Source organism: Myodes glareolus, chromosome 4, assembly GCF_982192425.1.
Source record: "Myodes glareolus chromosome 4, mMyoGla1.1, whole genome shotgun sequence".
NCBI lineage: Eukaryota > Metazoa > Chordata > Mammalia > Rodentia > Cricetidae > Myodes > Myodes glareolus.
Genome location: NC_142029.1, coordinates 25037150 through 25051800, shown reverse-complemented (window position 1 = coordinate 25051800; position 14651 = coordinate 25037150). Strand labels below are relative to the sequence as shown.

Genomic DNA, 14651 nt, shown 5'->3' with positions numbered 1-14651 from the left:
GGCCAGAGACACTCGGTTAAGAGTGATGCTCTTGCAGGACCCAGGTTCAAGTCCCAGTATCCACACAGCAGCTCACAATCACCTGTAACTCCTATTTCAAGGGATCTGATGCCCTCTTCTGGCCTCTACAGGTACCAGGCACACATGTAGTACACAGACAAACATGCCAGCAAAACATATATACACTTAAAATTAAAAAGAAAATAGCATTTTAAGAAAAAGTAGTTCTAAATTTCCAAGGCTGGAGTTGCCCCAACCTCTAGGCCTCTCCCACTTTGTCCCTTAGGCCTGCCACAGGAACTGATGAGTCTCTCACCGGCAGACAGCACAGAGTGCCAAGTGTCACACTCTAGCCTTCTGCCAAAACGGATACTGGCACCCAGCACTCTATGATTTAGTGTTTCAAAGCAAATTAACCCTCCCCTCCCCACGAAAGAAATCTTAGTGAAATATGCAATAAACATGCAGTTTCTTGCACAGGCCTTTCGGGTCAGAAGCCGGCGAGTGGCTTATCTGGACAGTCCTAGCTCAGGTCTCTCAGGAAGCTCTTATCCACTTCCCGCAGTGACGGAGGATGGAAGATGCCTACCATAGAGGTTCACTCAGGTTGCAAATCAGTGCTTGGTGATTTTAGGAGGTCCTGGGGCGGCCTCTACCTGTGAAAATCTCCACTGGGATGCCTGAACAGTCTCAGAGCCCGGCAGAGGAAGGCAAAAGCAGCAATACCTATTCCAGCCTACACTGGCAAACCCCACACTGGGTCTGCCCACCAGCTCTGACTCAGTGTGGAGGAACTGTACATGAGCACTAAAGCCAGGTAGTGGGGACACCAGGGGCTGCTGCAAGCTGCCTGCCATACCCTTGTACACTTCAAATGAACTCCTGAACCAAACATAAAGAAAGAACAGAACAAGCAAGCAGATTGATTCAGTAAAAACAAAACCTTTGGGACAACTACTTCACTGTGTATTTTTTGGAGGGGCACTGAATCCAGGTACCTGAACTTGCAAAGCACAACACTTTCACTGCGCTACATCCCCAGTTCTTCTTGGGAAGACTTCTTTAGATCGTGCAAACACCGGGCTGGAGGGGGGTTCAGTGTTTAAGAGCACCCACCTGCATTGCTCTTCCAGAGGACCTAGGTTCAATTCCTATACCCACATGGCAGCTATTAACTGTCTGCAACTCCAGTTCCAGGGGTTTTGACTCCTTCTCCTGAACTCCTTGGACACCAAGCAAGCATGTGGTGAACATATATACATGCAAGTAAAACCATCATACACATAAAATATTTTAAATTGTATAAAATTGACCACATTATGTTCCTCAGCTCTAAATGGATCTAGGGTTCCCCACAGAGGAAGGTAGGATCTCCCCTTAAGGATTCCTATTCATTTCCAGACTTCACTCTGCATAATAATCAGAAAACACAGCTTTGGAGATGTCTGTTAGAAGTTCACGTTGACATTAGAATTCTGGCACATGCTTTTAAACTCAGCACTCAGGAGGCAGAGGCAGGTGGATCTCTCTGAGTTTGAGGCCAGCCAGGTCTACAGAGCTAGTTCCGGGACAGTCAGTGTTACACAGAAAAACCCTGTCTTGAAAACAAAACAAACAAACAAAAAAAAGAATTCACAATTCAGTAGAAACCTAAGGTGAGTCATTGCAAGAATCATCTGTTGTATTTATTTAGGATGATGATTTAAATCAAATAATTTGGGCACGGTAAATATTTAACATGAAAAGCAGTTGTATCAGAATGGTCATCAGAAAAATAGTAACATTTTATACATAGTAACTAGAAAATATTTTTTTGTTTGATCACTTAGGTTAAAAATCCTGAGAATGTTACTCTCTGAACAATTAGGTTCTACCTGGTAACTGAAGCCTACTGGAAAGAATCCTTGAAAAAAGCCGGGAGGTGGCGCACGCCTTTAATCCCAGCACTCAGGAGGCAGAGGCTGGCGGGTCTCTGTGAGTTCCAGGACAGCCTGGTCTACAGAGTGAGTTCCAGGACAGCCAAGGCTGTTACACAGAGAAACTCTGTCTCAAAATAATCAGAAAAAAAAAAAAAGACTTTAAAAAATGCTTTGAGGTACAAATCACCTACATACTCAACAAAGATTTAAACAAACAGCTCAAACAGTATAGGTCACAGGCTCTTAAGACGGCTCAGTCAGGCTCAAGGACGCACTGCTCCACGATTTCCCGCAGGTTGGGGTTCTCCATTGCAGCTGCCACTCGCTCTTTGTCATTTATCTGCTTGTTGACTGCAAAACACAAGGACAAAAGTTAACACAACTGTGTCAACAGAGACCAGGCAGCATGTGCACTAGCTGCCAAAACAAAGAATTTAACTCTTTGAGAACTTGCAACTAGTTACTGAGAACTTTAATTACTCATCATTCAGTTTTTTTAAGATTTTTTTTCTCGTGTGTGTGTGCGCACACACACACACACACGAGCACTGCTCACAAGTGCCTATGGAAGCCAGAATAGGGCGCTGCATCTCCTGGGGCTGAAGCTCTAAGTGGGTGTGAACTGCACTAGAAAGTGAAGCCCAGCCCTCTGGAAGAGAGCAACAAGCACTCTCAAGCAGGGAGCAGGCTCCCGAGCCCCTCCTAATGTCATGGCTGAGGTTGGGAAGCAGTCTCATGAGAAAACACTGTCTACTGCTCTACTGCGCTACAAAAAACTGCTATCCTTCCTTCTTTCTCGGCATCATCCAAACACATATTTCTATATTCAGAGTGAAATTAATTCTCAGCTGCTGCTTTCCCCACTTAAGCCTGTTTTTTTTAAATATTTATTTATTTATTATGTTTACAATATTCTGTCTGTGTGTATGTCTGCAGGCCAGAAGAGGGCACCAGACCTCATTACAGATGGTTGTGAGCCACCATGTGGTTGCTAGGAATTGAACTCAGGACCTTTGGAAGAGCAGGCAATGCTCTTAACCACTGAGCCATCTCTCCAGCCCCTAGCCTGTTTTTTTTTTAAAACTACAGTTCTGTTTACAAGGCAAAAGCTCTAAGTGTTTTGGCCAAGTAGGCATGGTGATGCCTACCTCAGTACTCAGGGGGCAGAGGCAGGAGGATCTCTGTGAATTTGAGGCCAGCTTGGTGTACGAAGTGAGTCCAAGTCTAATAAATGAATAAATGAACAAATAAATATAATAGGCTGAGAATACAGCTCAATCATATAGTACTTTCGCTGCGTGTATAAGGCCCTGGGTTCAATCCCCAGCACTACAAAGAATAAATAATTAAAAGAAATAAAGCGAGGACTGAAGAGACGGCTCAGATAATAAGAGTACTGGCTGCTTTTCCAGAGGACCTGGCTTTGATTCCCAGAACCTATATGGTAGCTAATAACTGTCTGTAAGTCCAGTTACAGGGAGTCTGATGCCCCTTTTGGCCTCTGCAGGCACTGGAGACACAGCCATGCATACAGGTAAAAATATCTACCCATATAAAATAAAAATACATGAAGTCAGACAAAACTCCTGCGTTTATGGGGTTTGGTGCATTTATCCTCTAGGAACTGTCAAACTAGGCCATGGTGCCCGACAGTACCTGACGGGTTCCAGGACAGGCAGGAGGGCTGTCCTCTGAAGCAGCCCTGAGTGGACCTTTGCTCCTGATCTTCCACTCACTCCTACCCATCTCCACCCTGTTCCTCCTCTCCTCTTCTTCACACCATCTATCAACCTATCTGGTGACGACAGTAAACAAGCTGTAGCATTTACTTGAGACAGAGTCTCACTATGTAGTCCTGACTGGCCTGGAACTCACTATGCAAACCATGCTGGCTTCAAACTCAGATCTGCCTGCCTCTACATCCCAAGTGCTAAGACTGGAGGCGCATACCACCACATCTGGCAGAAACCAAGCATTTCCAATGCTCTTCTTTCTACTTGGTCTCATCATCTGTATAAAATTCTGCTTCCTGTGTGCCACACGATAACAGGAAACATTTTCTCTCTCGCTGTTTTCAATCCCACCTCTACAGTTTTCAGGTGACCAGTGGCTGACTCCTCTCTACAGTGGCTGACTCCTCTCTACAGACCAGGAGTCCTCGATAAACAGTCGCCCCACTACCATCCTAGCACATGAACTCTAACAGACAGCCCTGAGATTCCCGAATGCTTGACTTGTGAGGCCCTGGTTTCAACTTTCCACACAGCTAAGGGACTGTCAGAGCGGAACCAAACCTTTGGAGCTCAAGGTCCCTAGAGCTGGATATGTTCACAGATCTGTTGTAGCCTATGGCCTGAACGAGCTGCTATTCACAGGCTCTACTTTATCGGAAACTCAGCGGAAAATGACTTCCTTTGAATGACTGTGCTTCCCACCTGTGAAGGAAAAGCATAACTGACGCTGTCCCCTCTTTTTGCAGGCACCCCAATAATAGATAACCTAGTACCCAGGACAAAGGATGAGCCGCTGCTGTTTGAAGTAGCATTGGCATCACTTACTGTCTTCTTCTGTAGAGTGAGTTCCTTCAGAAATGTAGATTTCCAACTGGAAAGAAAGGAGACAGACAGACGCAAAACATGAGAGCGTTCTACAGGCTCAGGATGAGGGGTGTGTAGGGCAGAATCTAGAGATGAAAGCCCAAAGCTTCTTTCTAATATCAGAGACCTAAACAGGATAGAACCGAAAGTGGTGTTTCCACTAACCGACCTGCAGGGGGCGTGCCCACAGATTTCCGTATGAATACACACAGTTGTGTACACAGAGCTCTCACAGTATCTTTGCCCTACCCTCATCCTCTTCCCAAACCTGTATCTAACTCACCCTTTGTCCCTCCTCGTAGGGGTGTCACATCAGCACCCTAGTGTCACCTTTTCCTTCCCCCTATCTACACTCCCACTCTTACACTTTCTCTTACGCATATTTTATTTGCATAGTTACCGGTTTACAAAAATGAGACAAATTAGTTTTCTTACATCCTCCTTATCGGCTATTATTTTGCTAAATTTATTCTCAAGTGTAATACCAGTAAATCTATCCCATCTAGACTGTTAGCCCCACAAATTAGCCAGCTCCTAAGCATAAGAGCTTTTGATACAACCACAAAACTGCTACAAATCCTGGGGCTAAGGCAAGCCTGTGCAGTGCCCAGAGGCACAGACTCACCACGGAGATCAACGCTTTATGAGTGGAAACCACTCAGAACGCATTACAGTTAATAGGGACCTCAGAGACTGTCAAGTTCAGTCTCTTTTAAAAACACAAAACATGGGCTAGCGAGATGGCTCAGTGTGGAGGAGTGCTTGCCATAGACTCCCGGTGACCTGAATTCAACACCTGGAAGTCACAATGAGGTGGAAGAACCAACTCCTGAAAGTTATCTCCGACCTTCATACATGTGCCAGGGAACACAAGCATCATCGCTCACACACACACACACACACACACATTAGAAAGACCCCATCCAGATCCCCCGTGGCACAACACACTTACTGAACCCATGAGCTTCACTCTCCACTCCTTCATTTGGGGTAAAAATCGCACATGACTCACTATTCTGAAATAGCCATAGGCTGGGTATAGCGGCAGACCCCTTTAATCCCAGTCTTTGAGAGACAGCAGCAGGTGGATCCCTGTGAGTTTGAGGTCAGACTGGTCTACAAAGTGAGTTTCAGGACAACTAGATCTATATAGTGAGACCCTGTCTCAAAAACAGGCTGACAAACAGTTGAAAAGTCAAGCGTTCTCCTCCCTATTCCTATGTGAATTATTAATATACCTCAGTGCAACCAAATAGTTACTGAGGCAACTGCCATCAAAAACAGGGCAAACCAAAACTATAGCCTTTTGATGTCATGTAATGAGAGCATGTTTATTGTTTTCTTACCAGAAATGAATAACAATCTAATCATGACATATCTGAAAATCCACTGTGAGAGACAATCTATGAAATGTCTACTCTGCACTCTTCAAGTGCCAAGATCATTGGATGTGCTAATGGCACTTACATTCGAGCCCTTGGGAAGCTGCTGAAATGGATCTAACTAATGAGAATGTGTGAGGGGAGGGGAAGGAAGGGGAGAGATACTGAGGGCAGGGGAGGGGTAGTGAGAGAGGGGAGGGGAGGGATAGTGATGGAAGGGGAGAGGCAGTAAGGGGAGGGGAGGGGTAGTGATGGGAGAGGAGGGCTAGTGAGGGCAGAGAAGGGGTAGGAAGGGCAGGAGAGGGGTAGTGATGGGAGGGGAGATGTGGTAAGGGGAGGGGAGGGGTAGTGGTGGGAGGGGAGAGGTAGTGAGGGGAGGGGTAGTGGTGGGAGAGGAGGGGTAGTGGCGGGAGGGGAGGAGTAGTGATGGGAGGGGAGGGGTAGTGGTGGGAAGGGGAGGCATAGTGGTGGGAGGGGAGGGGTAGTGGTGAGAGGGGAGGGGTAGTGGTGGGAGGGGAGGGAGGGGAGGGGTAGTGGTGGGAGGGGAGGGAGGGGAGGGGTAGTGGTGGGAAGGGCAGGGTAGTGGTGGGAGGGGAGGGGTAGTGATGGGAGGGGAGGAGTAGTGATGGGAGGGGAGGGGTAGTGGTGGGAGGGGAGGGGTAGTGGTGGGATGGGGAGATGTAGTAAGGGGAGGGAGGGGTAGTGAGGGGAGGAGAGAGATAGTTGGTGGGAGGGGAGGGGTAGTGATGGGAGGGTACACTGCCATAAATGATATTATTGGACAATTGGGGAAACAATTATATATTTTTAAGATTTTATTCTATGTGTATGAATGTTTTACTGCATGTATGCATATGTACGACATTTCCATGTAGTCAGAAGAAAAACTGGACTACAGATATTGTGGGCTGCCATGTAGGCACTACGAATTCAACTCACGTCCTCTGCAACAACAGCCTGGGCTTGGAGCCACTGAGCCATCTCCTCATCCCCAAAACAGTATTTTTTTTTTCCGTTTTATCCTAAATTTATTTATTTTTATTTTATGTGCATTAGTGTTTTGCCATGGGTGCCTGGCCCCTGGAACTGGAGTTACAGACAGTTGTGAGCTGCCATGTGGGTGCTGGGAATTGAACCCGGGTCCTTTGGAAGAGCAGTCATTACTCTTAACTACTGAGCCACCTCTCCAGCTCCCCAAAACAACATTTTTAACTTAACAAAAAGTGGGAACAACTCAAATGTCTAACAACTGATAAGAAAGTAAAATAAGACAAGGTGTCTCTATGCAATGAAATACTATATAATACAAAAGAATGAACATAAACACTGAAAACATACTAAGTCAAAGATTCCACATATTGTATAACTTCATTAATGCCCAAAGGCAATCATGGAGACAGGAAACAGATTGTTGTTCCGATACGGAGAAAGGGGTGGAAAGGGGTGATGTGAGAGCAGAGTAACTGCTAGTAAGTAGTAAGTATAGGCCGACTGGCCGGCTGATTCCCAACTTCCTTCCTGCCTTTCTCCCTCCCTCCATCCTTCCCTCTCTCCCTCCTTCTCTCCCTCCCTCCCTCCTTTCCTTTCCATTTTTGATACAGGATCCCAAGGACTGGTATTACATTTACACACAACCATACTGGACTGGATAAAGGATTTCCTTTGCAGGCAATGCAAATGTCCTAAACGTGACCCGAGACTGCTGCAGAGCTCTGTAGGAATTATCAGAAATCAGCAGACTGCCCACTTCCCGTGGCTTGTACGATGTGTGAATTATATGTTGACAAGTGTCATAAAAGACAATCTGGAGTAGGGACATGGTTCAGAGGCAGGGCATTGGCCTAGCTCGTGTGAGACTTTGGGATTAAGACAGCAACAAGCTTTCTTACCTTGTGTTTGAACGGCAAACACCGCTGAAGTTTTACTCTTAAGCACAGTCCTGTGATGGGGAAAAAATTTTCCATTATCTCTTTGTTTCTCTCTCTCTCTCTCTTCTCTTTTTGTTTTTTCAAGACAGGGTTTCTCTGTGAAGCCCTGGCTGTCCTGGAACTCACTCTGTAAAACAGACTGGCCTTGAACTCAAGAGATCCTCCTGCCTCTGCCTCCCCAGTGTTGGGCTTCAAGGTGTATGCTACCACTACCATTGCCAGTGAGGTAGAGACTTGAGTTCAGTTCCCAGAACCCTCATAAAGGCAAACAGAGATCTGACCCTTGCAAGCTGAACCCTGACTTCCACACAGGAGTCACGGCACAGGCACGCCCACAATACACACACCTAAATAACTAGTATATTAGAGGCTCGAGAGTTGGTCCAGTGGTTAAGGGCACTTGCTGCTCTAGCGGAAGACTTGCGTTCAGCTCCCAGCACCTACATGGTGGCTCACAACCATCTGTAACTCCGGTTCCAGGGGATCAGATGTCCTCTTCTGGTCTCCTCAGGCACCAGGTGTGCCCATGTACTTATACATATATACAGGTTAAAGCCGAGCAGTGGTGGTGCACGCCTTTAATCCCAGCACTTGGGTGGCAGAGGCAGGCGGGATCTCTGTGAGTTCAAGACCAGCCTGGTCTACAGAGGGAGTTCCAGGACAGGCTCCAAAGCTACAGAGAAACCCTGTCTCAAAAAACAAACAAACAAATATGTGTGTGTGTGTGTGTGTGTGCTAAATATATATAATATATTATATATATAGGCTAAACACTCTCATACATATAAAAGAAAATAAAAAATAAAAAGTTTCTAAAATATATAATAATTGTTAATTGGCTGGGAGGTAGTGGTGAAAACCTTTAATCCCAGCAGAAACTCTGAGTTCAAGGTAAGCCTGGTCTACAGAATGAGTTCTAAGACAGCCATGGCTATACAGAGAAACCCTATTTTGAAAAAACCAATATATATTTAATAGATATATTACATTTAAAAAAATTAATACATGCTGGATATAATTGATGCCCATTTTTAATCCCAGCTCCTGGAAAGCAGAGGCAGGAAGATCCCTGAGTTTGAGGCCAGCCTGGTCTATGGCACATAGCAATTTCCAGGACAGCCAGGGCTTCAGCGAGACCCTGTCACAAAAAAAGAGAGAGAGAGAGAGAGAGAAAGAGAAAGGAAAGGAAGAAAAGAAGGGAGGGAAGGAAGGAAATATAATTCACATGAGGTGGCTCAGAGATTAAGAGCACTGGGTGATCTTACAAAGGACCTGGATTAGATTCCCAGCACCCACATGCCAGCTCACAACTGTCTATGACTCCAGTCCAGGGGATCTAATACCCTCTTCTGGTCTCTGTGGGCACTGCATGCACAGACATATATACAGATAAAACACCCATATACATAAAAATAAATATTAAAAAGAATTCAAGTATACACACACACACACACACACACACACACACAGACACCCTTACCAATAAGAGTTGCCAAAGAGCAATGAGGTGCTGTTGGTGTGAACTTGATAATAACCAAACAGTCTTCTTCATTTATTTCCTGAACTTCCACACAACTCTCTGTCACCACCTCCAGTTCTTCTAAAGTATTGGGCTTTTCTGGGTCCCGGATAGTTCGAATCAAATCTAGGGGTATCAGAGACAAGGTATTAAATTAAAATATGAGTATCCTAAGTGAGAACAATTCTTCTCACCTCAAAGACTGATTTTCTGTGCATGTTTTTCCTCTATAAACGTCTGTGACTATGTGCATGCAGTGCCCACAGAAGCCAGAAGAGGGCCTCAGACCCACTGAATGGGTGCACGGAACAGCTGTGAGCTGTCCTGTGGGTGCTGGGAACAGACCAGGTCCTCCACAAGAGCAGCCAGTGTTCTGAACTGTTGAGCCATCCTCTCTCCAGCCCCACCCTAACTTTTGTCTAAATAAACAGTTGAGCAACTCCCAATTTTCTGACAGGAATTTCCACTACTTTTGAGAAAACTATTTTCTTGGATCATTATTAGTCCATATCCAGTTTCTTAATTCAAAACCATAGGGAATACGAAAGAGGGAAATGTCACGGAAGCACATAGGGGTTCTGGCTGAAGAGACGGTGGGATCAAGTCTTTCAATATTTCACATTTAAACTGAAAGGCCAGAACCACCTGGCATTGCCTTAGTTTGTAACATGCTGTAAGGAAAAAGAAAAGAGTGGGGCCAATCACCAGGGTCTTTCACAACTAGCCACAGGCAACAGGCATTCCTCAAGGACTCAGAACAAGGAAGAGGAAAGGACTGCACCGCACTGTCAGCTGCTAATTCACTCACACCAGCTGCAAGGCCCAGAACCAAAGAGCAGAGCTAGGCCAGAAATCAGCACACAGCACACAACAGGGACAGAGATGGGACATGCCATGACGTCATTTCAGAGGAACCGATGTGTGGAGATTCACTATAGCTGGAAGAAAAGGAGCTTACTCAGATTTTAAGTTAAAGTATTTGGGAGAATGTTAAGGTAAAATAAAAAAAAAAATGGTCATCAGGGGTTAGCTGGGGAAAATATAGCATTTGCAGTCTAGCCTTGACGCCCTGAATTCGAGCTCTCAGACCCACATGGTGGAAAGACTGACAGTAAACTCGTCCAATAATTTCATATGCGGTGATTTTGGAGGTGCTTCAGGCACAGGTCAATGAAATAAATGTTCCAGCAAAGACTGTAGTATGGTGCTAAGTGCACACCAAGGTTAGAGCAGTTGTTGAACGGAATCCATCAAGAATGAGAAGCATTTTGGCTGAATATTGTACTTACCAGAAATGAAACAAAAAACTGTTGTCTGGGCCCTACCCCTCAGCGTTCTGATTTAACTGGCTTAAGGCATGGCCTGAGCAGCTAGAGTTGTTTAAATTTCTCAGATTATTTTCTTAAAATTTTGTTGTTGTTGCTTTTATGCCTATGAATGTTTTCCCCACAGGTATAGGTGTGCATGGGAGAATGCCTGGTGCTCGCAGGCACCTGAGGAAGGCTTTGGATGCCCTGGACCAGGAAGTTAGGACAGTTGTGAGCCACCAAGTGGGTCCTCTGCAAAAGCAACAAGTGCTCTTAACCACTGAGCCATCCCTACAGCCCTCTTCAGACTTTCTTATGTGCAGCCTAGTTTGGTGTAAAGGGAAAGAAACTCACAGACAGAGCCTTGAAAAGGTGGCTGTGGCACATGCCTGTAATCCTGGCACATGCCTGTAATCCTGGCACTGTTGAGGCTGAAGTTGGACGACTTTAAATCTAGGACCTCCCAGGCTACATGAGACCCTGTCTCAAAAAGAAAAGGAACCAAATGAAAAAGCAAAAAACAGAGAGAGGAAGAGAGAAGTGTTTAACATCAAATGCTACAGATCAAAGGTAAGGTGGGAGAATTCGAATTCAAGGCCATCCTGGGCTACCGTGACACTTTCAAAAAGAAAAAAGGACCAGAATAAAAGAAAAGGCAAAAAGAATCAGAGAAGAGAAGACAGAGTTGTCAACATTAAACACTGTGGGAAAACTTGGGATAAAGCAGTCTTTGATTCGTTATTCAACAAGTCACTAGTAAGAAAGCAGTTTGGTAGAAAGTAGGGTACAAAGGCCAACAGAACTGAAAATGCCTTCCTAAGGCCTTGGCGGAAGGGTAGGGCAGCTTTACGTGGAGGCTAGAATCCTGACAAAGATGAGGGAAATTTGAGTAAGTTTTTTAGCTCAAAGGGAAGGATGAAAAAAAGGAGATGGGCACTATTCTGGGAGACTGAGAAAAGAAAGGAGCAGGGAAGGGGAGCGAAGAGGAAGAAGGCTAGACCCTGCACTGACGGGGCCAGGACAAGAGCTCCATCTGACCTTGAGGCTACAGAAAATTAAAGAGAAGACTGACAAAGACAAGGTAAGGAGGGAAGCAGGATTTTAGTTGAGATGGGCTTGATGCTCTTAGGAGCCTGGGTCTGTCTTATTCCACACATCCCCAGTGACCACATGAGCAGGTGGAAATCTGTCAATTCAGCTTCCCTTCCCCCAGGCGACCTTCTGGCCTTACCAATAAGATAGAAAGGGAATTTGAAAAGGCAGGAAAGAGGATAAAATTTCCCTTCAGTGAGCAGGTTATTGTGGGATTTGGGAAGGTAGAGTTTTCCTTCGCCTATCCTAGGTTTCTCCTTGTAAGCTTGATTTGTAAAAAACTGTATTCTGTTCTTTGAACACTACTAAATCCTGAAGTTAAACCTTAACCCCTTATTCAACACCTCTATCTAGCTTTCTAGTGATTTGAGAACTCTGATTTCTTTACAAAGGTATCAAATTTGTTCTCCCATTCCGTTCCCATTCTCCCCTTACCCCCACTAAAAGTTTTTGCGGCTCTGTACTGACATTAAGGTCTGCTCTTGCAGAGGACCTAAGTTCAGGTCTCAGCACCCACATCTGGCAGTATAGAACCTCCTGTAACTTCAGAGAGAGTCAACACTTCTGGCCTTTGTAGACACGGACACATGGAAATTTTTTTAATTAATATTTAAATAAGCCGGGTAGTGGTGACACACACCTTTAATCCCAGCACTTGGGAGGCAGAGGCAGGCAGGACTCAGTGAGTTAGAGGTCAGCCTGGTCTACAAAGAGTCCCAGGACAGCCAGAGCTGTTACAGAGAAACCCTGTCTCAAACGAAATAAAAAATAATAATAATAATATTTAAGGAGAAAATTCTTCATTTAAATTTAAAAGTTTCAATGGGGGAGGGGTGTTGCTGAGATGGCTCATCAGGTAAAGGTGCCTGTCACCAAATAAGCCTAACCTCCCGGGTTCCATTCCCAGGACCCACTTGGTGGAAGTAAAAAAAAAAAAAAAAAAAAAAAAAAAACTGACTCCAGCAAGTTGTCCTCTTGCTTTTGAGAACAACTTTTGACCTCTGATTTTGCACCGTGACATGTGTACATAGTAAATAATCGTAACAAAAGGAACTGAAAACTTCAGTATTCAATTGCAATCTATGATCTAAAACAGCAGTTACTCACACCTCCACCTGCAAATTCCGGTACCTCCTTCTGGACTGCTAATTCCCTCTGTCTTCTCACCTCCACATTTTTCTCTAGCTCCTTCAAGCGTATACAGCCTCTGACATATCCAGATCTAGATTACTCTTTAAGGCCCAACTCAAGTAAGTCTCTTACACCTTTCCAGATGTTTCTAGTCAGTTTACTCTCTCTCTTTCCCGATGTCCGTACCTCCTACTTGAGCGCATGACCTTCTACTTTTACCTATGTGGGTTTCATTCACTATAAACTCAAGGACTAGAATCATCTCTCTTGCAGAGTCGCAGTCTCCAGATGCTATAGATAGAGGGATGGTAGGACAGGAATGTTTTGTGGAGATAGCACACTCATAATTATCTTCAGCCTGGGGTTGTCAGCCTTGCCTCTACAAAGAGAAGTAAACCTGATTATCTCCGGAGTTCTTTCCACCCTTGGAATCATTCTTCCTGCCAAGAATCGTATTTGTAGGATCAAATCTCTTAGTGCTACTTCTAGGCTAGGGGTGGAGCACACCTAGCTTGCATGAGACCCTGGATTTTCTGGATTCAGAAAAAGAATACTATAAGTTTGTGGGGAGAGGAATAGGGAGGGGTTGGGGTGAGAGGGTCAAGGACAGAGGAGGAAGTGGCGAGAGCGAGAACAAGGCACTACATTTGGATTCACATGTTTGGTTTTCTCTGGTCCTGATTGACTATGTGACCTCGGGGGTACTTATTAAACCACACCTCCTGGCGGTTTTTTCTTTAAAACGAAGACAGTCACTCAAAGTGGAGCATATCTGAGAGAATATATACATACATACATACATACATATATAACTTGACTGTGCAAGAGAACTGTAAATTTGAGGCCTCACTCTGAGGTGTCTATTTCAACCTCTCCACTTCCTACTGACTATCACTGAAGAGAGTGGCTGTGATCTTGGGCCAGTCCCCAACTCAGCCTGTACCCAACAGTGACCTCAGCTCTGGCGGGAGGAGCGCGTGTCCAGTAACTAAAGAAAGAAAGACTCTCCAGTCGTGCAATCAGGCCAGCTTTGCTCCCTGACCACTGAAAACTCATTCTGCCCACACGTCTTGACATGGTGCCTAGAGCAGCATGGGCAGAGCAGGGGAATGAAGCGTTTATGAGTTCCAGACTCAATTTCGCACCAGGTTTAAGAATAGCCCGGGTCCTAGAATGACCGAAATTCTGCGTGACTTGGGACCCGGAAGAACACGCTTCCTTCTAGGTCTGGCAAAAGCCCAAGTGTCCACTCCAGCTCAAAGGTGAGCCCCTCCTCCACCCTCTCTCCTCTGCCGCCTCTCCAAATAACACCAAATGCTGCTCTGGGTAAAGTTAATTACCATAAACCTCTAGCGCTTTCTCTTCCATGGTCCGGGGCTGCCGGGCAGCTCCCTGCTCAGAAAAGCCTGAGAGCCATAGGACCCTGCTCAGCGTCCAGGAGAGCAGCCCGGACACTCGCTCCATCCTCACGTTCCGCCATCCCTGGCGACTGTCCCAACCGAGCCACCGTCTTTCTGCAGCCGACCTCAGGAGCTATCAACTTCCTGGTCTTCAACTAAACGAAGACAAATGTATAAAGGTTTAGGAGAGCAGAGAATAGGCGGGACTCAAAACAGTAACGCGAAGGACCTCGGGAAATAAACGGCAAATACTACATGTCCCAGCAGGCTTTGCGGGTTTCGTTGCCCGTTAGAAGCGTTGCATGCTGGGATGTCTGGGTTAGTTGAGTGGCGGCAAACTGCATTCTGTGACTTGTAGTCTCATCCAGAAGATCAT

The 14651-nt window shown here is 45.5% G+C and overlaps 1 protein-coding gene across 4 annotated transcripts; it reads right to left on the bottom strand.

The window, feature by feature from the left end:
- Positions 1 to 1656: 1656 nt before the first annotated feature.
- Positions 1657 to 14509, bottom strand: Ciao2a (cytosolic iron-sulfur assembly component 2A). 4 transcript variants are annotated; one of them, XR_007229819.3, is made up of 6 exons: positions 14216 to 14509; positions 9307 to 9471; positions 7788 to 7837; positions 4478 to 4523; positions 4214 to 4354; positions 1657 to 2270 (listed from the first exon to the last, which is right to left on the bottom strand). XR_007229819.3 is itself a non-coding variant. In XM_048424031.3 (5 exons), the coding sequence occupies exons 1-5, from the start codon at positions 14337 to 14339 to the stop codon at positions 2173 to 2175; spliced, it is 483 nt and encodes a 160-aa protein (XP_048279988.1). In that variant the 5' UTR covers positions 14340 to 14505; the 3' UTR covers positions 1657 to 2172. The 4 variants fall into 4 exon arrangements, 2 of the variants coding, with proteins under 2 accessions (XP_048279988.1, XP_048279989.1); XR_015737669.1 differs by lacking the exon at positions 7788 to 7837; XM_048424031.3 differs by lacking the exon at positions 4214 to 4354 and having other exon boundaries at positions 14216 to 14505.
- Between the last annotated feature and the right edge of the window lie 142 nt (positions 14510 to 14651).